We start from the raw sequence: 24,667 nt of genomic DNA, 5'->3' as shown, positions 1-24,667 counted from the left end.
ATGTTCCTTTAGATAGCTTCTGTATAGAATGTAATAGATTTTCCAACTCAGTCCTCTATAGTCTTGGTATTCTTGCCAACTACTGAGTCAGAACCCACAGCTTCCAATTCTAAGAAGGCTTCTGAGGTGGCTTAAAAGGGATGGAAGGCCTCGGACCTTACATATGTGGGACCATGTCCATTGGCAGACAGGGTGAAGAGGCATGATTTCACCCACCTGGGTGGTTGAGAACTCCTGAGGGAAAAGATGGGTGTAACCCATTATAGGGCAGAAATGACTGAACCATGTTTTCTCCCCCTGTTCTTTTTGGAGTTGCCTTGTGTTGCCTCAAAGGAAGTTGGGAGGTATAGTATTCTAGCAGGAAACTATCATTTCAAACTCTAAGGAGGGAGAAAAATGGAGATACAGAAAAATGGGGGCATAGATTCTTTCTTCATTGTTTCCTGCTATGGAGGGTTGTTGTTGGAAGAACATAGTTCCGCATTTGTTGAAGAGAGGGGTCAGCTGGTCACTTAGCTGGAGGGGAGTTTTAACTTGATTGGCAGTGATGGATCATGCAAGTGCCATCCTGTGTTTCTGGAAAGACTTATTGAAAAGCAACCATTAAGCAGATAATTTGGTTATAGAGTAAAACTGAGATTTCCCAGAAAGGTGGAGGGAGAGGGAGGAGAGAGGGAGGAAAAATGGAGTGGGTCAGGGAGAGGAAGTGGACACAGAGTTGACTCACAGTGACAGTGACTAGTCCCACTGCCAGGAGAGCTGCACCAACATGAGCTACTAGAAGCAACAGGGAGCTACAGAGCACTGAAGGAAGGGAACAGGAGAAAAGAGAAGACCAATGTAAAGAACCGTATCTGGCCTGGGGTGAAGGTTGAAGGTCCTTTGCAGCCAAAGGATGTAGTGGGTAGCCATTCCAGCTTTGATCTGGAAATTCCAACCCCCATTGAGACTTCAGTAACTGTCAGGCCTACAAGGCAGGGCCAAGAGAGGGCCCTGAGGACCTGAGATCCGCATGCGCCCGCTGTCTCTTGTTTCCTGAACCCTGGATGCTAGCTAGAGGTAGACCCAGCAGGGTTCTCCAGAGAACACCACTGGACTGTGCTACGTCTTTCCCAGAACCTGCAACCTACCTATCCCTTCATTTGTAAGTTACGTCACTAATAAACCTCCCTTTTAACTACGTGGAGTGGCCTTAATAATTTCACCAATAAAAGTCTCTGTCCACAGTGTCTGGAAGGGCCTTTTGCAGATGTATCAGGTCACAAACAGAACAAACAGAGCTGTTGTTGGGTGAGCGCCACTGGGGGAGCTTATGTGGAACTTTTTTTTTTTTTTTTTTTTGGTTATAGGGTGAAGTGCAGGAATTAATGTATTTTAAAAGACAGGGTAAAACATAAGGAAGAAAGAAGTGATCAAGGAGAGGAGCAGAGTGGGACGGAGCCAGAAGCCCATCCTTAAGAGACCTGTGGTTGAATTTTTGTCTGTACCCTGTGTCTAGGGCCCCATCGCAAACTAGGTAGGATGCATTGATGTGGAAGCAGCAGCATTTGTGGAGGAGGGCACAAATCCCACCCTTAGCAGTAGCCAGATCTAGTCCCTTTTCACTTTAGAGCCCTGCAGCAATGAAGGAATCGAGCTGGTCCTGATGGATGTTAAGCTGATCTGAGGTTTCTCTAAGGATTTTTTTGAGAGCTGATGGGACCAAGAGGTTAGTTGATTCAAGGAACCCTGCAGCCTAGAAGTTTTAATTCTGGGTTCTGAGTGACAAGAAGAGGGATAAGTGGGGTGGCTCATGATTCATTAGTCACCCAAATTGCTTTCAGGGTTTTGGGGGTGCTGATCTCTCTAACTGCTTCAAGATGACATAGGTTGCCAATTGTGGGCAGCAGTCAGAGTGGTTCTGTCTAAGGGACCATGATAAAACTTAATGGATGGCAAAGATCCAGAACGTAAGTCAGGAGGTAATAACTAACTGTACAACTCTGTGGAGAATATTAAGAGACAAAATTACATCAAGATGAATATAAGTCAATATAAGGTTAAATGTAATTGTATAACTGGCTGGACCATGCACCAGAGTTCTGTAGGAGAATAAGGTAAGTGTAATTAGCTGTTTGTTTATATCAGACTCCTGCATAAAGAGCAAGAACCTGGAAGCTTTGTAAAAGAAGTCAGTTAAAGTCAGCATCTAATTGACAATTTAAAAGAGAAATGACAAAATTTCCAAAGTTACCACTTAGATATTCTGAATAACTTTGCAAGGCTGTGAGTTTGAAGACAGAGTATTTGGTGGCACCTTTAATTGGGGAACATGAGTGGTTAGGGTGTGGACCCCGGACTTAGCTTTGGTTAAGAGGAAAAATTGAAAAGCAGGGTAAAGGACACAACCAATTGAACTAGCATGCAGGTCTCATACCACTCAGGTGGCAGGCTTAGGTATAAGGTTTTCTTGTTCACAACATCTTCATCTGTCAGTTCAGGAGACACTGAAGGCAGAGTAATTGCTAGCCTCCTCTCTGTTGAGACTTGGAGAATATGGGTGCAAACTCCAAGTTCCAGCACTGGCCAAGAGAATCCATCCCCTTGTCATGTGAGATGTGAGGAGTAATTATTCTTTCCTGTAACTAAGGAGGAGGTTTTCTTGGTCTGGTTTCCACAGCCAGAGCAAGTGAGAACCACACAGCTGGATACAGAAGCAGCAGACTTATTTCCATACATCCTTATTCTGTAATGAGGCTAGCATGCAACTTTGATGGAATTGTGCTCCATCCAAAGGAACTTCTTGGGCCCGGGGACATTCTGCCATTCCAGTACATATGAATTGAACCCAGTTTACTCAAGCATTCAAATTTTCATGGCCAGCTTTTAAAAAATATACCTGATTTTAAATCTTATTTTCCATAAAACAAACTTTAAGTTTACTTTAAATTTGTTTTGAATGACTTGTTTTAGGCTTAATTTTAACAACATTTATGGAAAACTATATAATGGGAAAGATAAATTGGTGTTACCATCCAAGCTTGTCTCTATAAATGAATTACACTTGTTTTTAGCATGACTACAAACAGTTCTGGCACATTAAATGATTTGATCATTTATGAGGTGACTGACCATTAACTTGTATATCTTAATTATCTTTAATAGTTTACAATAAGTTGGTAACTTTTTTAAGATTAGAATTTCATAATTTTATCCCTGTTAGGTTTAAACCTTAAAAATTATATCTTTAAAAACTATATATATACTTAATTAATGATCCTTTAGTATCAAAATAAACTAAACTATAAATACAGTCCACAGAAAGACTGGGAACCTCATTTTCCTTATCCTTGTACAGTGTGCTTTGACAAAATATCAGAGGTTTTTATATGACTCAGTTTCTCCAAATAGCTAAAAAAGAACATTTTAGTAAACAAAACCAAGAAGAGGGGGAGAAGTATTCAGAGAACTAAAAGAACATATCCAGGGCTTGGAGGGACAGAAACAAAGGCAGGCTGAAGGCAGGAGTCCTACCCTTTCTCAGTTAGGGACTGTAAAGATACAAGTTTAGAGGCCCAACAGTGGGCAGGCATTCCGGTCTGGGCAGAGTTGCAAACCAAGGCTGAGAGTCAGAGATAAGAGAGATGAACGTGAACTGAGAGTTTTACGGGTGAGGGACCTTGGAACACTCTTACCATTTTGTTTTATGAAGTCATCTTAAATTAGTTTAGAAATTAAGATCAAAAGTTCCAAATTCTGGGCAGCGACAGTGATCGTCCAGCATATACTGAAGCCAGATTTGCATTGAAAAGCCAACGAGAGTTTCTGGTTTCAATTCTCGTAACTGCAGCTCCTTTTAGGCAGCCAACAGGCCAGGGGTGTCTTTTAGAGCAGATAATGTGAACCCTACAGTGGGTATAGGACCATGGTAAAAGCAGAGGTCAATATCCTGCTAGTCAGCATGTTCCCCATGTTTTATATTGACAAAATGTGCCTGGAAGGTAGGTTGGGTGTCCCCCCCAGATCCTACGATTCTTGGGTCAAGAAACTGCACTGAAAGAAAGGTTTAAGGGTGTTCCACTGGTGGAGTGGCAGGCCAACGGAAAATTTCTGAGATTCTCTGCCAAATTTTCACACAGCCAATGGAAAGTCCCCAGTGCCTTTGGCTGAGCAAAGTCTAGACAGAGGTGAGCTCCCATGAACCCCCAGACCTAACCAGAACACTTCTGAGTTCGATCTGATGAATTACTTTTTTTTCCCCTGGCATTTTGGTGTAGGTTGCATGCATGTTCTTGTGGAATGGTGCTTAGCCTCCCAGCTAGAAGGTCAGACCATGTCAGGGAAAGAGAGAGGAGAGAAGGGCAGAGATGGAGAGTGAAAAGAAATGGTTGCCTGAAAGGATCAGGTGGCCCTGCCAGCCTTTCTCAGGCCTAAGGCTGGCAAACCTAGGAGAGCCAGGGACGTTTGTCCATTGGAGGGTGTGAGCAGCTAGTGGCCTCTGACTTCTCATCCAGGGTTTTGGCATCACAAATTAGGTCTCTGAGGTGGCTTAAAAGAGATGGAAGGCAGAGAAAAAGCAGTATCTGACTTTAGACAGGTAGGACAGTGTTCACTGGTAGATAAGGCAAAGGAGCATAATTTCACCCCCATGGGTGGTTAAGAATCCCTGAGGAGCCGGGCGGTGGTGGCGCATGCCTTTAATCCCAGCACTCAGGAGGCAGAGGCAGGCAGATCCCTGTGAGTTCGAGGCCAGCCTGGTCTACAAAGTGAGTTCCAGGAAAGGCACAAGGCTACACAGAGAAACCCTGTCTTGAAAAACAAAAAAAAAATCCCTGAGGAAATAAAGATATAACTATAGCTATAATAATATAATCTTTTGAAGGGACGGGAAGGTCTACAGCATGTTTCCTTCAGTAGCTCTCCCCTTCCAGAGTTGCCTTGGCTAGCTGCAAGGGAAGCTGGGAGCTGTAGTCTTTTAGGAGTAAACTATCATCACATAACCTAATGTAGGGCTCCAGGACACTGGTTCTCAACCTGTGGGTCGTGTCCCTCACAGGGTGGTATATCAGGCATTTACATTATGATTCAAAAGAGTAGCAAATTCAGAGTTATGCAGTTGCAATGAAATAATTTTCTGGTTTGAGGGGTCACCACAATGGGATCAATTGCATTAAATGGTGACAGCATCAGGATGGTTGAGAAATTACAGGTGAATATCAATGTGCACTACTGGTTGACCTGTGTAGTTGGAATCTCATCCCAAATAAAAACAGTTCAGCCATACATTCCACCCCCCCCCATCTGTTCAGACTCCTTCCTTTAACCCAGGATAGTATATGAGAAGTTGACATATGAAGGATTTAATTTTCAGTTCTATGTATTCACACACACAAGGCTTCCTGTTTTGAGTGGCTTCTATTGTATCGCTGTACTCCTATTCTTCTCACTGGCTTTAGACCTTTGTATTTTTATGTTTACTCGTTTGTTCAGTGAATATTTTCTACCCTCTGCCAAGTGGCAGGCATTTTTGTCACGGAGGTGATGCTGCACTAAGAAAAATATCCTTGCTTCCTAGAGCCCAAAACATTTCATTTCCTACCATGCATGGTAATTACTGCCTTCCTCTCTCCCTTATCTGATTTCAGCCTCTGGTGGTATGTGTGGTATCTAGTTGAACTTTGATTCTGTAGCTCAATATCTAGTGGCATAGGACAGATAATCACATATGGGTAGTTAGTATTTACATGGTTCATTCTGATTATATTAGAGTGAGAAATGGAAGGGAGTATCAGTGATTATAGAGTGCTGGTCCATGGTACGTGCACTTGTTAATATTCTGTGTTTGCTTGAATTTTAATTTTTGATCAGTTCATCAAATATGGGAGACTTTAAGTAATGATCCAAACCCTGAAAGGATGAAGTTCTGTAAATTCTACGAGTCCACTGAAAGTGTCTTGGTGAACTTGTTGCAACCTAACTAATAATGGAAACAAGTCAGTCTCCTCTTCTTTTTTCTCTTGGTGGTAAAGAATGCTAACAGGCCCTTGCCTGCATGTGAGCTCTCTAGCATGTTAAGTCTTGGGTCTGTATTTTGTCTGAGTTGGTTTTCTGTCTTTCACAGTAAATGACTAATTTCCAGCTGCATTCTACTATGACTTACATCTCTGTTTCCAGAAAAATTAAATCTGTCTGTCTCAGGAATTCTACCTTCCTTAGGAACTCTTTTTATTTGTCTTGGTTTCATCATATGGGATAAGGACACTTAGAAACAACTGAGTTAAAAGCTATTAGTTTGCCAAATAACCATGTTCTTATTTTTTTCAGCTATCCTTAAAAAGAAGAGGAAGTAAAGATTTGCCAAAATCTGAAAAAAAGGCTCAACAGACGCCCACAGAGGTATGTCAAAACAAAAATTTAAAGTGCATATCAAGCGCCTCCAAATGGACATATTAATAAGCTACATTTATAAATAGACCTAATGGCTCGATAGGATAGGCTTATGTGAAACATAGCAATTATGCATATCAACTATGTAGCTGTACAGGTGGTAACATGTGCTTAGAAAGCTAGCACCAACTAATATCATATGAGCTTTACATGGCAAGCCCATGGCAACATGTCATTGGTGCATTCTGCACTGCTTTACTTGAAAACTGTACCAGAGTGCTAATTTCATTCTTTCATGATTAATGAAGTCGTTGGAATGACTGTCCCTATAGCATGTGCAGAATAAAGAATGCTGTAAGAAAAGATAGTAGAAGGATCAGAGAGGATGATGATGATGATGATGATGATGATGATGATGATGATGATATCATTCTTGGTACCATCAACAAGGGAGACAAAAGGAAGGAGAGAAAGCACGAAAAATAAAGCTTAAAAAATAAACTTAACATGGTCTGAAGACCGTTGGAACCAGAGAATAATGGATGAAAGATAAACTAGCATTGATGCAGTCTCCTCAGATTCATTTTCTCTGCCAGTTAAACAATTAAAGGGCAGGAAAAATCTAGAGTGTGGCAGGTGGCCGTGGAGAATTCTCAGTCACCACAAACGGAATCAGCAGCTGAAGAAAGATATTTATTGGACGATTGGGGGAACGCACACATGCAACAGAAAAAGACCCTCTGCAAAGCAGAGGGGGCACTTGGAAAGCTGAAAAACCCAGTTTCTTTGGGGGGCCTGGGAGTTTTAAAGTCTATGAAGAAATTGTCTCCCTTGACTTTAGGTTGTTGATTAGCTCACAGCTGTTGGGTATTATGTTCTGATCTGGCCATGAACTAATTGAGCCAGTCCATCAGTATGGGGCCTGCTCTTGGGGGACAAAAGCCAACAAGGCCTTCGTTTTAAGTTTTCAGACTTTGGTCTCACATCAGGAGGGTGAGGAAGAAGCCGGCCATCTTGAAAATTTGCCACCTTTATTTCTTAGCCACTTCCCCATCCCTGCATGCCAGAAGGTCCGTCTAACTCCTAGTATATTAGTATCACATAAAGTCTCTCATACGTGGAACACTGATTTAATTGCATAATTATGTGACATGAAAGCAAAAGGCAAAGTATTTGGGGAGGGAGGGGACCCATGAGCAGGAGAAATGGAGAGAAGAGGGAATTATGGGGATCAACTATGATCAAAGTACAATGATGTGTATGTATGAAAATGTCATAACGGAACTCATTATTTTGTACCCTAACTAAAAAACAATTTTAAAAAATTAGAAATACATTATAGTAAAAACTGGTTCTTAGACTAGGGTGGGCTAATGTGTGTGTTAGGTTTTAAATAGAAAAGCAAATAAATATTTGAGACAGAAGTGGCATTGGGATGTTCCCAAACACTTAGCCAGATACTAACTTTAAGTGTGCAAGTTGGAATGTAGAGTACAAGTGCATACATTTTAATAATTACTATTGAAAGCTTTCTCTTTAGGTAGCTTTAAGCAACATGGTGATGCTTTCATAGTCAAAATTTGATACATTATCTACATCCTTTCCTTAAAGCATAGCATTTTAAATCTATGTTTCTCCTTTTGCTGTCTCTTTCCACCCTATTTTTTTTTTGGGGGGGGCTGGTTTTCTTCCTGATACTTACAGGAGAACATTGCTAAAATCTCAGAGGCTCATTCTAAGATAGTAAAACCCTTTTCTCTGTCCATAAGTTCTGTCTCTGCCCAGACTTCAGCCACCTCACTCCAAATGCTCTGCGGTGGACCATTTCACATGCTGCCAGGAACACTCTTCCTTCCTGTCATCGGTGATTAGAAGATGCCATGTGCTTCCCATCCTAAAATCACGAGTCAGCCTTGGCCAGTAATTTATCTTTCAAACCTTGCTTTTTATATATTACACTTACTACGTTAAAGTGGACTCATTTTCTCAGGAACTCCCACCCTTGTTGCTGGTTGCAGGGACCTCCTCCTTCAGGAGCATGTGGGAATAATCCTACAAAAGACATCATAGCTTTCATTAGTTTCTCAGGACAACCTAGTAACTTACAAAAGTCAAGATGCCTCACAGTCCACTAACTTTTGATTTATGGATATTAATTTCCTGGAAGGTATGTAAGTGTAGTGCTGTGGTATTGCAGATACTACTATCATTTCTAACACATTGATTTTCAGACTATAATGTATCACATTTTAAAAATCCATCTTAGAAAGTTGTTTGGGGGGGGGGAACTGCCAGTTAAAAAATTATTCCATTTTTATAAAATTATAAAATGATTTGGTTGTTCAGATAGGTTGAAGACTATTGATCCACATACTTATGTTACTGTAAGCATCCCATTTTTGTATTATAATTCTTATTATGAATTGATCTGTCTTATTTAGGACATTTCTTTTTTTTGTAAACAAGAGCCATCCTATTCCACTTTGAATTATCTGTTTGTAGTGCCCAACACTTGGCATGCTCAGCACATACTTTCAAATAATATAATATTGTTTTATTTTATATGTTGATCAGAAAATGTCAGCATACTTTTTATTTGAATCTACAGTCACGGCAATGTTATCTGGCCTAACCTACTACAATCTGTATAGATTTTATATATCATTTTGTGAACCTACTTTATGTTCTTTGATCTATTCCTTGTACCGTCCCCCAGCAGCAGACTGGCTCTCTTGAAAATGAGAAATAATATTAAGTGGAAATTGAGAACAGTCACTTTCAAGTCAGGTTACCTATCTTGAAACTGTTGTTACATGCTATCTATATGACCTTTGATAAGCTACTCATTCATCCTGGGACTGGGCTTCCGTGTGTGTGTGTGTGTGTGTGTGTGTGTGTGTGTGTGTGTGTGTGTGTGTGTGTTAGCTTCCAACATTAGCCTTTCAGATCAAAGCCAGGGCCAGCTTGCATCTTGATGGCCGTTGGCTGCCTTTATGTTCCCTTCCTCATACATTGTTTTTATCTTCCTGTGAGTGAGTCTTTGACATGGGCAGAAATCACAACTTGTTTCCCACATCATAATTTTGAGTTTTCTTGCCCTTTTTAATACAGAAAAGTGGAGCATATATTTTACCACTCAATTACTTTGGACAGAACAAATTTCTGTGAACCATTTTTTTTCAATAATTATATATGGCATTTTTATGCCCAGTTTTAAATGCAGCCTTCAAGTAGGTTATAAGACAAAGAGACAGAAAGCACATTGGCATGCAGAGTTCTTAAACTCTCAGAGTTGCATAAGCTAGCACATTTTGTATCTTGAAAAGACTTACTTCTAATAAGTAAATAAATTTCTGTGTCCACCTTCCCTTACTACATGTTAAGACTAAGACTTAGTCACATGTAGGAAATTTCCAACTCTTAAATATGTGTTTATTCCTTTCGGTAAGAGAGTTGATGTGCATACAAATCAGACATGTTTCTATCTTTGGTTTGCTCGACATAGCACAGTGCAGAATTGTTCTGCTCCACTCTGTGATCTGTATCACACCCACTGTTGTGCTAATTAGATTAAAACCACACCATATGTCAATAGAAGAAAGGTTTTTCTGTAATAGAAAAATGAAGTTTCTGCCATATAGGTGACTTTACCCAGCTACCAAGTCTCATCTAAGTACATTTGCCAATAAAACTTAGTGTATGTGAAATCACATTTGATATTGACTAGTCAGCTATCCTCTCTGATTGTTGACCTACTGGGTAATGAGTCTTTCTCTGTCCCACCAGCTCCCAAATAATGACATTGAGACGTCTTATAAATTATGAAAGCTTAGCCTATAGCTTAAGCTGGTTCCTAATTAGCTCTTATAACATAAATTAACCCATTTCTATTAATCTACATTCTGCCACATGACTCATGGATGTTACCTCTCCTCTTGCATATCCTGCTTGCTCTGTGTCTCCTGGCACCCCTGCCTTTCTTCTTCCCAGAGTCCTCTCTGTCCCTGGAAGTCCTAACTATACCTCCTGCCCAGTTATTGACTGTTCAGCTCTTCATTACACCAATCACAGCAATACATCGTCATACAGTGTACAAATATCCCACACTACTACATGACCTGCCAAACCTTTGAGCATTTCTTACCCTTGTGACTTTCTTTTCTTCTCTTGTTTGGTTGCCTTCATGAATGTTGCAATAGTTTCAGTCATCACATCAAGTCATCTTGTTCTGACAACCTTCAGTCAAATACAAGATATCTTTAGGTTTCAGAGCATAAATTTTCATGATCTCAGCCCTGAGATTCCACATGCCTACTGGTAGATGTGTATATAGTCCCCATTCAACACTGTCCCATAAAGACAGCATTATAAATACCGAAATCCACATTCATCACCAAGAATTTGTTTCTCTTTGTTCTTTCTGTTCCTGAAGTCATCAGTAGTATCTACCAAGACCCTAAAGTTCAGAACTTCAGGGTTATTTTTTCATCTTCGGCTGCTGTGGTCTTAAACACTGTAAGGTGTCTTTGATCTCAAGAGCCTCCTGCAAGGCTGCTTCTCTCTCTTCTTCTGGAATGGACTCTCGCATGGAAGCTTTTTGTGATGTATCCTTTTAGCCTCCACTCTGTGCATTACTGAAAGCTGTTTCACCTCAGCTCTCTGTGTTCTTCTCTGTGCTCATACATGGCTTCTCAGGGAAAACACGGGGCAGCACATCCTAGTTCTTCAACTTTACCCCACTGTGCATTATGGAAAGCTGTTTCACCTTGGCTCACTGTGCTCATCCATGGCTTCTCAAGGAAAACAGAGAGCAGCACGTCCTAGTTCTTCAACTTTACCTCCCTGTGCATTATGGAAAGCTGTTTCACCTTGGCTCTCTGTGCTCTTCTCTGTGCTCACACATGCCTTCTCAGGGAAAAGAGAGGGCAGCACATCCTAGTTCTTCAACTTTATCCCACTGCCCTAGTTTCCTTATTTGAGCTTCTGTTCTAGAAACAGCTCAAATGGTAACACTGCTGCAATCAGCGGGAATATAGATTCTGCTCTGTCACCTACTAACCTGTGCTCTGCTATGATAAGCCTTCTCATCTGTAAAGAGGTCAAAGTTCCAGCTGCTCTGATGGCTGGAGTGAGGCCATAAAGGTAGAAGGAGTGTGGTGTTCAGCCTCTGCACCACTTAGCCGCTCTCCAACCCTTCGTTCTCTCATTAGTAGTTAATAGGGCAACAGCTCTGTACCTTTTCATCATTGTCTCCAGAACCTCTCGAGCAGATACCCATACTCGCCAGTTCTTTATCAGACTGCATCTCAAACTTCAGTGACCCAGAAGGCCGAGTAAAGAAGGGATGCTTATTTCGATTTTTACAAGAAGGGTTAGGGATGTTGCTTGTTGGCAGAATGCTTGCATAGCATTGCCAGGCCCTGGGTTCCATCTTATGCTGCAAAAACTATCGTCTATCTGTCTATCTGTCTATCTATCTATCTCTTTGTCTATCAATCAATCGATCAATCAATCATCTGCCTATCTACATCTCTGTTCTTTTAAATAAGGAAACCAAAGTGAATTTTGAGAAATGATCTTTGGGAAAATATTCTTGAACATTGTATTAGTTACCATTTTATTGCTGTGATAAGTCATGACCAAGGGAAGTTATACAAGAAAGTATTTAATTGAGCTTTCAGTTTTAGAAGGCTAGAGATTATAATGGCGGGGCAAAGGCATGGCATCAGAGACAGCTGTGAGCTCACATCTTTCTTGATCCACAAACAGAAGACAGAGAGAGCACACTGGCAATGCCCTGAGACTTTTGAAACCCCCAAGCTCTTGGTGACACAGCTCTTCTAAGAAGGCTCTACCTCTTAATCCTTCCCAAATAGTTCTACCCTTGGTGACCAAGGATTCAGACTTGTGAGCCTATGGGCCCATTCTTCAAACCACTGCAGACATAATAAGAACTTGTATGAAAGCTCTTAAAAGAGATTTCTATTTCTTTGTTAGCACTTCAATTTGGTTGATGATTAGGCTTCAGAGGCCTGAGTATGGATGTGTGAGAGAATCTCCACCAGGTCCATCTACTCCATTGTTTTGTCAACAGGCAGAGTCAACTGTCAACTCTATCCATTTTAGCAGATGGCAGTGCATCTTATTTCAGAAACCACGCAGAGTACCTGCCAGTTTCACCTTGCATGGATCATTCTAGTGTGAGGGTCTCCATTCTTTATGGGCTTTGAAACAACTGTCCTTCAAATAATGGTGGATGGAAGATGGTTCCCTGACCATGCTCAGGAGCCATAGCTTCAGAGAGAAGTGAAGTCATACATCACCCTTCTTCTCTCCCACTGTGTAGCCTTGAATAAGCCACCCAACACCTTTAGCCCAGGGAGTATATAAACAAGGAATGTATAGTTGATTCCTAATTATACATTCATTCTGACTTTTAAATCAAGTAATGTTTTCTTTTGGCAAAGAGCTGACGAGCATCTGGTTCACACTCAAGCTCAATAAATGGCGGTGAGTGAGTGCAAAGTGACTACATGTTCCTTGGGGCCAACGGGGTTTATATTTAGGGCAGTTTGGGGGAGTCCAAAATAAAAAAGAACATTGGCGAGAGAACCATGAAATGGCTGACAGCAGTAGGCACATATAATGATCCCTGAATAGTGGTGACCAAATTTCCCCCTTTTCCTATCCTCTTTTCTTGCCAGAACACACACATACTACCTTAATTTTCAGTTGGGCAAAGAATGTAAGTGATGTGGAGAAAACACACAGCTCTCTTTGTGACGTTAAGTAGTAATTACAAGGAAAAGGAAGTTATTTTTGCAGATGTCCTTTCTCGGTTGTTTTCTCTATTTGCATAGAAATGACCTCTTGTCCTCCCCCCCCCCCACTTTCCCCCTAATGAGGAGGACAATGAGGATTTGAAGTGCCAGCTGCAGTTCGTTAAGGAAGAAGCTGCCCTGATGAGAAAGAAAATGGCCAAGATTGACAAAGAAAAGGACAGATTTGAGCATGAACTCCAGAAGTACAGATCCTTCTATGGGGATCTGGACAGCCCTCTACCCAAAGGAGAAGCTGGGGGACCTCCCAGCACCAGGGAGGCCGAGCTCAAGCTGCGGCTGCGGCTGGTGGAGGAAGAGGCCAACATCCTGGGCAGGAAAATAGTGGAACTCGAGGTGGAGAACCGAGGCCTGAAGGCGGAACTGGACGACCTGCGGGGCGATGATTTCAATGGCTCGGCCAACCCCCTCATGCGGGAGCAGAGCGAGTCCTTGTCGGAGCTGCGGCAGCACCTGCAGCTGGTGGAGGACGAGACGGAACTGCTGCGGAGGAACGTGGCCGACCTGGAGGAGCAGAACAAACGCATCACCGCGGAGCTCAACAAATACAAGTACAAGTCCAGCGGCCACGACAGCTCGAGGCACCACGACAGCGCCAAGACGGAGGCCCTGCAGGAGGAGCTGAAGGCGGCGCGCCTGCAGATCAACGAGCTGAGCGGCAAGGTCATGCAGCTGCAGTACGAGAACCGCGTGCTCATGTCCAACATGCAGCGCTACGACCTGGCCTCACACCTGGGGATCCGCGGCAGCCCCCGCGACAGCGACGCCGAGAGCGACGCCGGCAAGAAGGAGAGCGACGACGACTCCCGGCCTCCCCATCGCAAGCGGGAAGGGCCGATTGGCGGCGAGAGCGACTCGGAGGAGGTGCGGAACATCCGCTCTCTCACGCCCACCCGCTCCTTCTACCCGGCACCGGGACCCTGGCCCAAGAGCTTCTCCGATCGACAGCAGATGAAGGACATCCGCTCCGAGGCCGAGCGCCTGGGAAAGACCATCGATCGGCTCATCGCCGACACGAGCACCATCATCACCGAGGCGCGCATCTACGTGGCCAACGGGGACCTGTTCGGACTGATGGACGAGGAGGACGACGGCAGCCGCATCCGGGAGCACGAGCTGCTCTACCGCATCAACGCGCAGATGAAGGCCTTCCGCAAGGAGCTGCAGACCTTCATCGACCGCCTGGAGGTGCCCAAGTCAGCGGATGACCGCGGCGCCGAGGAGCCCATATCCGTGAGTCAGGTACAGTTCTGCCTTTTGCGAGCCATGGCGATGGCGAGGCTGGCCCATGGAGCTGCGGTCCCTCGTGGGGCATCTCCGACCCCGACTTCCACATCCTACCTTAGGGAAGTTCCATCTCATAGCCTCGCGGGGCTTTGAAGCCCCAAAGGCACTTGTGTTTTCACACTGTGTTCCACCAGGCAGAGGTTCCCGAAACCGGCTAGGTCAATAACAATTATTCCTTCCTCTTCTGCAGAAGGGGAAATTCAACACCAAACACAGTCAGGTTTTGTGGAATGACTGATGGATTTTTAAATGCACATTATCATTTTAAAAGGTCAACTTTTTTTTTTTTTCAGTATTTCCCTAACAGATTGGCTGGCATAAACATACTCAATAGGAACCCTCAAGTGTTTATTTGAGGTTTGTGAGCAAGGTTCAAATTGAGTTGTAAGATGATAAAAATAACCAAATAAACCGGGGGAAGCGGTGCACACCTTAATTCCCAGGACTTGGGAGAAGTAGAAGCAGATGGGTCTCTGTGATTATAGGCCCCCAGGGCTGCATAGCGAGACTCTGTCTAAAAGTGTTTTTTCTTCCTAATTAAACAAGATTAACCAGTACTTCTGATGAATGTTCAAACTGGTAGTAAGGAGACATGATTTTGTGCCCAGAGCCCTATGGGTGAGACACATACAAGCTGCCCCTTTAGCTAAACTGAGGCCACACAGTGGTTATTTCTGGTTAGAACACCATCAGTTCAATAGTGGAGCTCCAGAGTGAGAAGTTTGTAGCATAGCTTTAAGGCGATACTAATTCAAAGAAATAATAATAAGTGTTCCAGCGCAGGGGAAAGCAGCATTTCCCTCCTGACTTGTAGAGGCATACCGGATGAATGGGACTCAGCAGCTTTGGCCAGGTATGGTGGCCACTGAAAGAGCACTGCATTTTGCCCACGTTAACCACCATATAAAAGATCTTTATGGAACCAAGCAGGCAGTGCCGCCCCCTCGCAGCAGCCTGATGTCCTTCCTGTATCCATTGGAGAACCCACAGAAGTACAACAGCATGCATGGCTTTGAACACACTGGAGACACCGATGTTTAAAACCCAGTTTATGCGCTCAGAAGCATGACGTCAGATTACTTGCCTGTTGACCTCAGCTAGAGAACTTGCAGCCCCATGGCTTATCTTGCACGTTGCTATGCTTTGCTGTGGGAGGAGCCGGGGGGGGGGGGGGGGGGGGGGGGTTCTGATGGAACTTAATGGCTTTCACAAGGTTAAATGTTACTCTTTCCTATTTAGTATGGTTTGGTACTAGTTTTTGGTTTTCATTTTGCAGGTTTTTTTTGAATACCAAGCATGTGGTGTTTTTCAGCTATACTCTTGGGGGGAATATTTATTTATTTATCAGAGTGAGAGAAAATGCTGTTTATATATTATATATATATTTATATATTATAATAAAATATTTTAAGAATTTGCAAATATAGGCCTAATTGGGGAGAGATATTATTATTTTAGGTTGAGTCAGTGCTTTTGGATAAGTTGATATGAACATAAGCTTTAAAAATGACTACTAATTAGCTCTTCTCCCTGTCTCCACATTTGCCTTCCCAGATGTTCCAGCCCATCATTTTACTTATTCTCATCCTTGTATTATTTTCATCACTTTCTTACACAACAATATTTAAACTTGTCTTCCTTTTCACACTGTTTTTTGTACTGTAAGCCCTTCATCGTTTATCATTCCTTGTAGTGTTTTCAGTTGTTTTATTTTGTCCACCCTTCAAGACAAGACATCCAAGAAGTATCATTTCTGTAGTAACCGAGGCTGTAAAAACACTGAAGACTGCATATCTCTGTAAAAAGACACAACTCATCTCACACTGTCAAATTCAATAGGAAACCCCAACGACCAAACGATTTTCAGGTAAGGAAAAGAAAGTGTAGCAGATTTTTTGTGTACATAATATTTTGCCCCTTTCTTTTGTATATATGTTCTGTACTTTTAATTCATAATTGACAGGTTAACTCTAAAAAAATGGACTAAGTCTCACAATTAATTCCTAGGAACTGAGTGTTAATTCAAATTTGGAAATGTATAAGTTGGTCACATTTTCAAAAATCATGTAAAGGCATTAAGTATCAGTAAATATTGATGTTTTGTAAACTATCTGATATAGATTATATAGATTTATGCACACAGTGTTACTTGTGTTAGACCAAAAAGAAAATGTCAGTGTCCAATAAACATCTGTAAAAAAATGATAAATGATGAAATATAGCTCTCTTGGAAAGTAAATAATATGTTCTGAAGCTGATATGTTTTGTCTTCAAAGATTTGCTATGAAAACATGAGGACCCAAGTTCGAATCCCCAGGCTAACTGATGAGTCTAACTGATCTTTTAGTTCAATAAGAAACCAAGTAGTCCCCCCTATTTTATTTGCCTCACTTTCCACCAATCTGTTATCTCTCCACTTATGTATCATATATGAAGCTATATATTGCTGACCTTGTTGCTGGGAGTCCCTTCTTTTCTATGATAAACTACCACACAGGACTGCCTTCACAGAAGAAAATATACTAGCAATAAAGCATGAGGAACAGCTTAAGAAGGGAAATAAATACAGTATCTAGAATGTCCTTGAGTTACAATCCAAACCGAGTGGAGCTACTCTGTAAACCTAGACTTACTTTGGTGAACCCTACATCCCTGTCTTGTTGTCTATACCTAAAGTCACCTGGGTGGACTCTATGTCTCAGAGATTCTGCTCTGTCCATCTTGGTGGTGGTTTACTCACTGGAATCCTGGAATACATAGAAATTCCAACAGTGGACCCAGGTGTGGTGGCACATGCTTTTAGCCTCAATACTAGGGAAACTAAGACAAGAAGATTGTGAGTTCAAAGTTAGTCTGAGTTATCCAGCCAGACCTCAGGGGAAAAAAGAATAAAAGATATTATACTCTTCTTAGTTCACATATTGATCAGTGCAGGTGAAACTCTGTGATAAAATGAAGTATCTTGACCACAGGAAACAGATAACGTGGGAAAGTTTTTTAGTTAAACATGTGCAGGTAAGTAGGACTTTGGCATTCTAGGAACTCAATCTGTAGAAGAGTGTTTTCCCTCACCCCCTACAGCTCCACTTCTCCTTAAATATTAGATGTAGGAAAATTTTGCTAGGGTTGAGTAGGTAAGAGAATTTTCTGTGAAAATATGAGGACCCAAGTTTGAATTCCCAGAACTCACATAAAATACTGTGCATGGGGTATGGAGATGGACCAGCAAGGAAAGTAGAGGAGGAGGACATTCAACATCTTCCTCTGTCCTCCACCTGTGCATGTAGTTACTCGAATGCAGTAACTACACACTCACACTCATACATACACACACACATACCACCACCACCACCACCACCATAACCACCACCACACATGCCTCATAACTTACACACATCATACATATACATATACACAACATCCCCCTCTGACCCCCATAAGCACATGTACCTGCACAGTCTCATGCATACAGTACCTGTACACACACTGCATAACACACACACACCACATCCCCAACACACTACACATGCACATACATCACACACAACATATACATTCACACAAACACACAGCACAACACACACACACACACACACACACACACACATACTTAAATTTAGAAAAATTTGCAGTAGTTGAAAAGTTCAATTTAACTGCTCTTAATGTCCATTATCTTTGTCTTTGCTTGGAATTTTTTTTGTACTTTGATTACTTTGTTATAATTGTTTCTGAAGAAGGGAAAATGGTGTTGTCTGATGAGTGGTTTACCAGCAATTGGAATCAGTCAACAGATAGATTTTTGTTTAATTTCATATTTCCCTTTGGTTTTCCAGTTTTAGCAGGTGAAAACCAGGGTCTTCTGTATGACAGGCAAATTCTCTACCATAGAATTACATGACCAGCCACATTTGGCTTTTAATCTTTAAATTCAAAAGGCTAAGGATTAGGTAGGCTTTCATAAGGAAATAAGAAAGAAAGGAGAAAAAATATTATGCTTGGTCAAATTAGTGGCACACACTTGCATCATAGCATTGGGAGACAGAGGCAGGAAACCATGGCAAAGTTGACATCAGCTTGGTTTACAATTTGAGAGTCTAACTAAAAACCAACTAGTCATACAACAACAACAGCAACAACAACACACCTCAAAAACCCCAATCTGTCTGCTAGATTTTTGGTAATTTTCTGAGCCACAACCTCAATGAAACTGAACATAAATGTTAAAGAGTTGAAATTGAAATTTGCCTGAAATGTCTATGGCACTTGGAGTCAGAGACCCCACAGCCAAGTTCTTAGCTAACTAAGAACAGTGGTTCTTAGCTAACTGTGGAGCCTCTGGAAATCCATGAGAATGCTTCAAGATGTCCCAATGACTGAGCAGTTCTCTACAGTGCTGGTACCATTTTTAAAAGATGGAGCTGGGGAGAAGACGTACAGCACCTAGTGCTCTTGCAGAGAACCCAGGTTCTGTTCACCCAAATGCCATCTCCCAACTGTTTATCTACAACTCCAGCTCCAGGGGACCCAATGCCCTCTCTCTGGCCTCTGTCAGCACCGCGCCCTTGTGATGCATATACAGACATGCAGGCAAACAATCAAACACATAAATACACATAAAAAAAATAAGAGTAAATCTTCAGAAAGAAAGAAAAACTCTCTTCACTAATGCAATTTCTCAAAACTAACAAAAATCAAAGAAGACGCAAAAAATACTAGTGTAACGAGAAGGAGAACCAAGAAGAAAAGAATGTTGAGTACAGAGTCAGGCACACTTGCAGATAATTAGATGTGCACAGTAAGTCAGACCCTCACAATGATCCACTATGCTGTAACAACAAAAGCCATAGGCTTTCTTAAAGTTACTGGAAATATTGGTGGTGGGAGTGAAAGAACTTCAGCAATGACTTATGCTGACTGAACTAGACAAATAGCATCATCTTTAGATATTTTTTTTGGCGGTCATGCTTATCCTGGCCACAGCAACATTGATATGAACTCATAAGACTGATTTTTATACAATAATTTTATGTGACTGTTACCTCCCAGCCGCGCCTTCCATAGATAAAACTCTCCTAACATTCCTGGAAGGGGATAGCAGACTGAAACAGGACTGTTATGACTACCATTGCATATCCTGGGGGCTTTGGGTTCCCTCTGACAACATCTGTAAACTTTAGGATGCAAGTTTACTGCCCCAGTGAATTCTAAGAAAGCTATTTCTAACTTTGGCCCATCAGCTGTCCAGCCAGGTTTCTGCTTGTGCTTCAGCATGTACACACATTTATGATGGCCATTCAGAAAGTTTGTAGAGCTATAGACACAAGTGATTCCTGCTATGTTCCTACGAGACACAGAGAGAGGGGAGGGGGAGGGAGGGGAGAGAGAGAGAGAGAGGAGAGAGAGAGAGAGGACCTGATGTGGTCTGTAATAAGTGCATTGGAGTCAGATGGTCAGAATCCGCTGTGCCGAAGAGAAGCTGTGCTGATGAGCTAGAGAGAGAAAGATGGTCTCAGAAAACTACCAATGAAGTGACCTTTCTCCGACCTTCTTATAATGAGGCTCTTCTGTAGGATCCTAGTACTTAAGAGTTGGGAAGTAAAGTTAAGAAAGATGGTGCCCAAGACCTGTGAGGAGTCCCTAGTTCCCCTTCTTTCCATCAGCATCTCCCTCCACCGCCACCACCACAAATACCGCCCCCCCCCAGGTCTTTGATCTCATTGCAGCATTATTTTTGTTGCTTTGTTCAGTGAACAGTTATTTTATTTTTGCTAGTTTTAAATGATCAACCTCACGAAACCTCCCAGTTGTTGAGACAAAGAATCTTCTATTCTCATGTGTTCAAAGCTAAGTTATTTAAATGCCATGCTGGAAATCATTTTGTAAAGTAAAAATTACTGTAGAGAATTCCCTTCTATGGCACATTCTTGGGCACAGGAACAAGAGTCTTTGTTAATTTAGCCTACGTTTTAGAAAATAACAGGAATCTGCTTGGTTATTTTTAAATAAAAATAACTGAAACTCATTAAACAAAGGGAAGTTTGGTGCCAAACAAGGAATGTGCAGTTTATGTGGTAGGCTGAGATGTGGCTGTTTAATTATCTGCCATTGAAGTTTGGAATGTCAGCCTGGCAGCTCAGCCTTAACTCCAAAAGTCTATTCGAAGTTTTAGCTACATTCTCATAGAGTTATGACCCAGTCTCACCTGGTAGAATCTGGCGCCCTAATTGACTGTAGGGAATGAACAGGAAGTGGCAGAGGGTTAAATTAAAATGTGAGAGAAGTTAACTGTTCATGAAAATAATGGAATTTGGTACAATTAAAAAAGAGTATTCATAAAGGCATATCTTCTAGAGCCCTCTTTACAAGCCATAAGGTACAATGAGATAAGCAGTTTTAAATCTGTTTGTAATCTGCTTTGGGGTAGGTAAGATGGTTACAAACACAATTTGATGAAAATAACACTCTGTAAATGTGTCCCAATATTTTCATGACACTTGTAAGATTTCAGAGAGAAATAATAGAAGAAGACATTTGTGGCCCATATACACTGTGATGAATGCAGTAGCATCCAACATGTTTCTAAATAGTGCTTTTGTATTGCTAGTTAGGAGGGAGGAAGAAATGATGGCTCCTTTTTATGATGGCCATTCTGAAAGTTTGTAGAGCTATAGACACAAATGATTCCTGTTATGTCCTAATCCACTCCAACCATGCCTTCTCTGCTTGAAATTCTATCTATCTATCTATCTATCTATCTATCTATCTATCTATCTATCTGTCTGTCTGTCTGTCTGTCTGTCTGTCTGTCTGTCTGTCTGTCTATCTGTCTGTCTTCTATCTATCATCTATCTCTATACGTGTGTGTGTGTGTGTTTGTGTGTGTGTGTGTGTTTGTGTACATATTATGGTCTTTGTATATCAATCCAAAAACTCTGTATAATTTGCCATTCTTTTTCATGACTATCTATAGTTTTTGTTGTTATATCTTTAAAACACCTGCCATTTCACATAGTATTAACTCCTGAACAGAAAAAAAAAAACACTTTTAAATTTATCTATTATTTAGAATTTCCAAAGTAGAGCTTTTACATGACAAAGTACCCAAACTAATTTATTCTGGAGTTCAGTTGCTCCCTTGAAATCTTAGCACCTTCATTTGGAGGTTTATCATCTACTGGGGTCAGGCTACCACATGGAGGGCCTTCCTATTGTTCTCACATGCTTGGACTCCTTGAAGAAAAAGCCACAGTGAAGCAGGCAAAGGAGAGAGTTGGAGAGAAGCAAGCATCTCCATAGTCTTGGACATGACAGTATTGATGTGAGAACACACTCAGGAGATAAACTCATGTCTCTGATCATAACCTGACTTTAGAAGGAATGAAACGGATTCCAAAATATCTCCTTGTTTGAAATTACTGACTTTTTAGGAAACAGGTAGATTCAAAATATTACAGTGGGTTAGGAATATGATTGTTCAAATTATTTCAAAGGCACCAAGACCCACAATATCCTGTAAGGGTCAGACATAGACTCTTTAGTCTATGGTATACAGACACTAAAGTATCTCTCCATTAAATACTACAACTTTTTAATCTCTCTTTACGGACATCTGAGATGTTTGCAGACAAGCTTTCCTTCCAAGTATTATGTTCACAGGCTCACATGGACTCTATGAGATGCCTTCACATTGCAGGATGAGTCTGGCAGCTGTAGAAGTCTTCTGATTATGTTAGGTCCATAGGTTACACTGAAGAGTGTGACCTCAGTCTTCTCATCATTATTCTGGCCTCAAAAATCAAGCTCCCACCCCTGCCTCTTCCGTTCCAGTCACTGCTCCTTTTTCTCACTCATGACCTGTAAATCAAAGAGGTGACTGGCCCAAGCTCCAATCAATGCTCCCTCTTGTTTGTTCCTTCCTGTCTTTTCTGTATGGCACAGATTCTCCTTTTCTGTGCCCTCTTTGAAGAGCCAGCAAGTGTCTTCGTATATCACTACCATTTTAGCAGACAGCTTTTGGAAATATAATGCTACTGCCCAAAAGTGGTAACTCTAACACTTTTAGTAGAGACCTTTGGGCTATGCACTTTTTAGAACGCTATAGATTAATTCCTGTTCCTCCAAACCACACTTCCTAAATGGCCTATCTGCAGCAGGCTTGGCCTCTAAACTTACTAACAAAGAGAAGCGACTCAGGGTGGCCCTCTTGTGGTGAACACTGACTAGATACCCTTAGCAGAGTCCCTTTATTATTTTGATTCTATAGTCATTATCAGTAAATCACAGATCTGTAAATAATATAAAGAGATGCTAAACACAAATTTTAAAACTTAAAGAAAGGCCTCTTACTAATTTTAATTACACATATTTCTCAAATGTTGCTTTTTTTTTTTAACTCAGAATTTTGCACCAACACTTAAGAATAAAATCTGATAGTTAAAGGTGTTTTTTTTGGACTATTTCTTACATGTGGAAGTGCCTCTACATAAGCTCCATGACAGATCTGCTTGACGAAAATATCTATGGACATGTCACCAGATCCGAAAATAGAAGAAGGAGCCAGCATTCCATGATTCTAGGGGGAAACATCCAACACAGGAAAAATAGTGCCCTCGATGAGATGTAGTATTCTAAGTGTGTAACTTCTAAGGAAAAAGCATTCTTTGTGCAGCTATCCCAACTTTTACCCAGACTCGGAGCCCCATATGCATCTAAGTCATTTTTATTCTGTTAACACACACTTAAAACTCTGCTCTTCTAGGATGTAGAGAATGTAAGATTACACTTGATGGCGGGGGCGTGGGGGGGGATCAAAAGCCTAGATCTCCACATTGGATGATCTGACTGAAAAAAAATTCAAAACAGTGGGATGTTCCAGCTTTTATATGTAGTTCAATATAAATCTCTGAGCAGTGAGAGCGATGGCTGGTTGCAACACTAAACTGAGTCCTGGGTAGAACGCTATACGTAACTACCAGAAAAGGCTCCCGCATCTATTTGTGGGTTCATTTCATGGATGTGAAGAGTCATGCTGCAGAGCCCATTTCTGGGACTCTTCTAGAGTTGACAGCTTTTGAAGTATGTGGGTTTGTCTTATTCTTCAAATCCCCATAGTTTGAGCTGGGACATTGTTGTTTCTCTTCAGTGTGTGTGTGTGTTTTTAAGTGAAAATTTAACTGAAATATCCCAGATCTCTTTTCCTTCTAAACTAGAAAGAAAACTTGAGGTTGAAGAGCTTTTCTGAACAACTGAGGCCATGTACATTAAGAAATTGTACAAGGCAGACGTTCTTCTGGAAGGAATGACTACCTGAAATGCATTACTCATAGTATGGCCTCCAACATTAGCATGAAAAGAATGATCTCATTTTTTCCCCCAAAGTTATCTGTGACCCAGTCCATTTTCATGTCATTTCTAAAGAGAACAGAAACACAGTGCCCTTTTTACTATTAAATATGACTGAATGGTAAAGAAGAGAGGAAAAAAGTATACAAACATGAACTTAGATGCTCTCCAGCCCTGTAACAGCCAGAATTGTCCTGGTTCAAAGAGAGTAAACAAATAACTACTTTGGGGTGCTTAAAGGTCACCCAGCAGGCAGAAAACTATAGAGTGTGTCATGTCACGCTTAAAGCCGTACTGCTGTGTTTATGCCCAGATTTTTTTTCAGCTACTGAGCCAGAATTCTTATGTCTTTGTATTTTGGTCCAGAATTGTTTTTTTTATAGCTAAGGACACAAGCCTCTTTAACATTTTATTTGCTAATTGTTTCGTGTGTGTGTGTGTGTGTGTGTGTGTGTGTGTGTGTGTGTGTGTGTGTGTGTTTGCATGCACAGGCATATGTATGCCACAGCACATGAGTAGAAGGCAGAGTATAACTTTGAGGAGTCAGTTCTCATGCCCCACCTTGTTGGCATGGGTTATCTAGTTTCAGCTGCTGTGCTGAATATTACTAGTTCCAGGACAAGTCTCCTAACTTTGCCTCCCATCTCTCCATGGGAGTGCTAGGGTTACAGATGCACACCAGCTCATCCAGGTTTTCACACTGCTTTCAGGGATTGCACTAGGGACATTAGGCTTACATAACTAATGCTTTTGCCCATGGAGTCATCTTCCTAGGCTCCAAGACTTGATTACCAAAATCAACACTCAGCTATGTGGCTTTTACAGTCATACTT

At 41.5% G+C, this 24,667-nt stretch overlaps 1 protein-coding gene across 1 annotated transcript in view; it reads left to right on the top strand.

The window, feature by feature from the left end:
• Positions 1-16,158, top strand: part of Mtcl3 (MTCL family member 3) — a 57,657-nt gene extending 41,499 nt beyond the window's left edge. The window contains exons 5-7 of the mRNA XM_006991442.4: positions 6,304-6,375; positions 13,272-14,447; positions 16,047-16,158. Of these exons, the coding sequence (XP_006991504.3) occupies positions 6,304-6,375; positions 13,272-14,447; positions 16,047-16,157 (1,359 nt within the window). The 3' untranslated portion in view covers position 16,158. The remainder of the gene's footprint in view (positions 1-6,303; positions 6,376-13,271; positions 14,448-16,046) is intronic.
• Positions 16,159-24,667: the final 8,509 nt, after the last annotated feature.

Source organism: Peromyscus maniculatus, chromosome 16, assembly GCF_049852395.1.
Source record: "Peromyscus maniculatus bairdii isolate BWxNUB_F1_BW_parent chromosome 16, HU_Pman_BW_mat_3.1, whole genome shotgun sequence".
NCBI lineage: Eukaryota > Metazoa > Chordata > Mammalia > Rodentia > Cricetidae > Peromyscus > Peromyscus maniculatus.
Note: the sequence above shows the minus strand (reverse complement) of the source record. Positions and strands in the feature narration are given on the sequence as shown.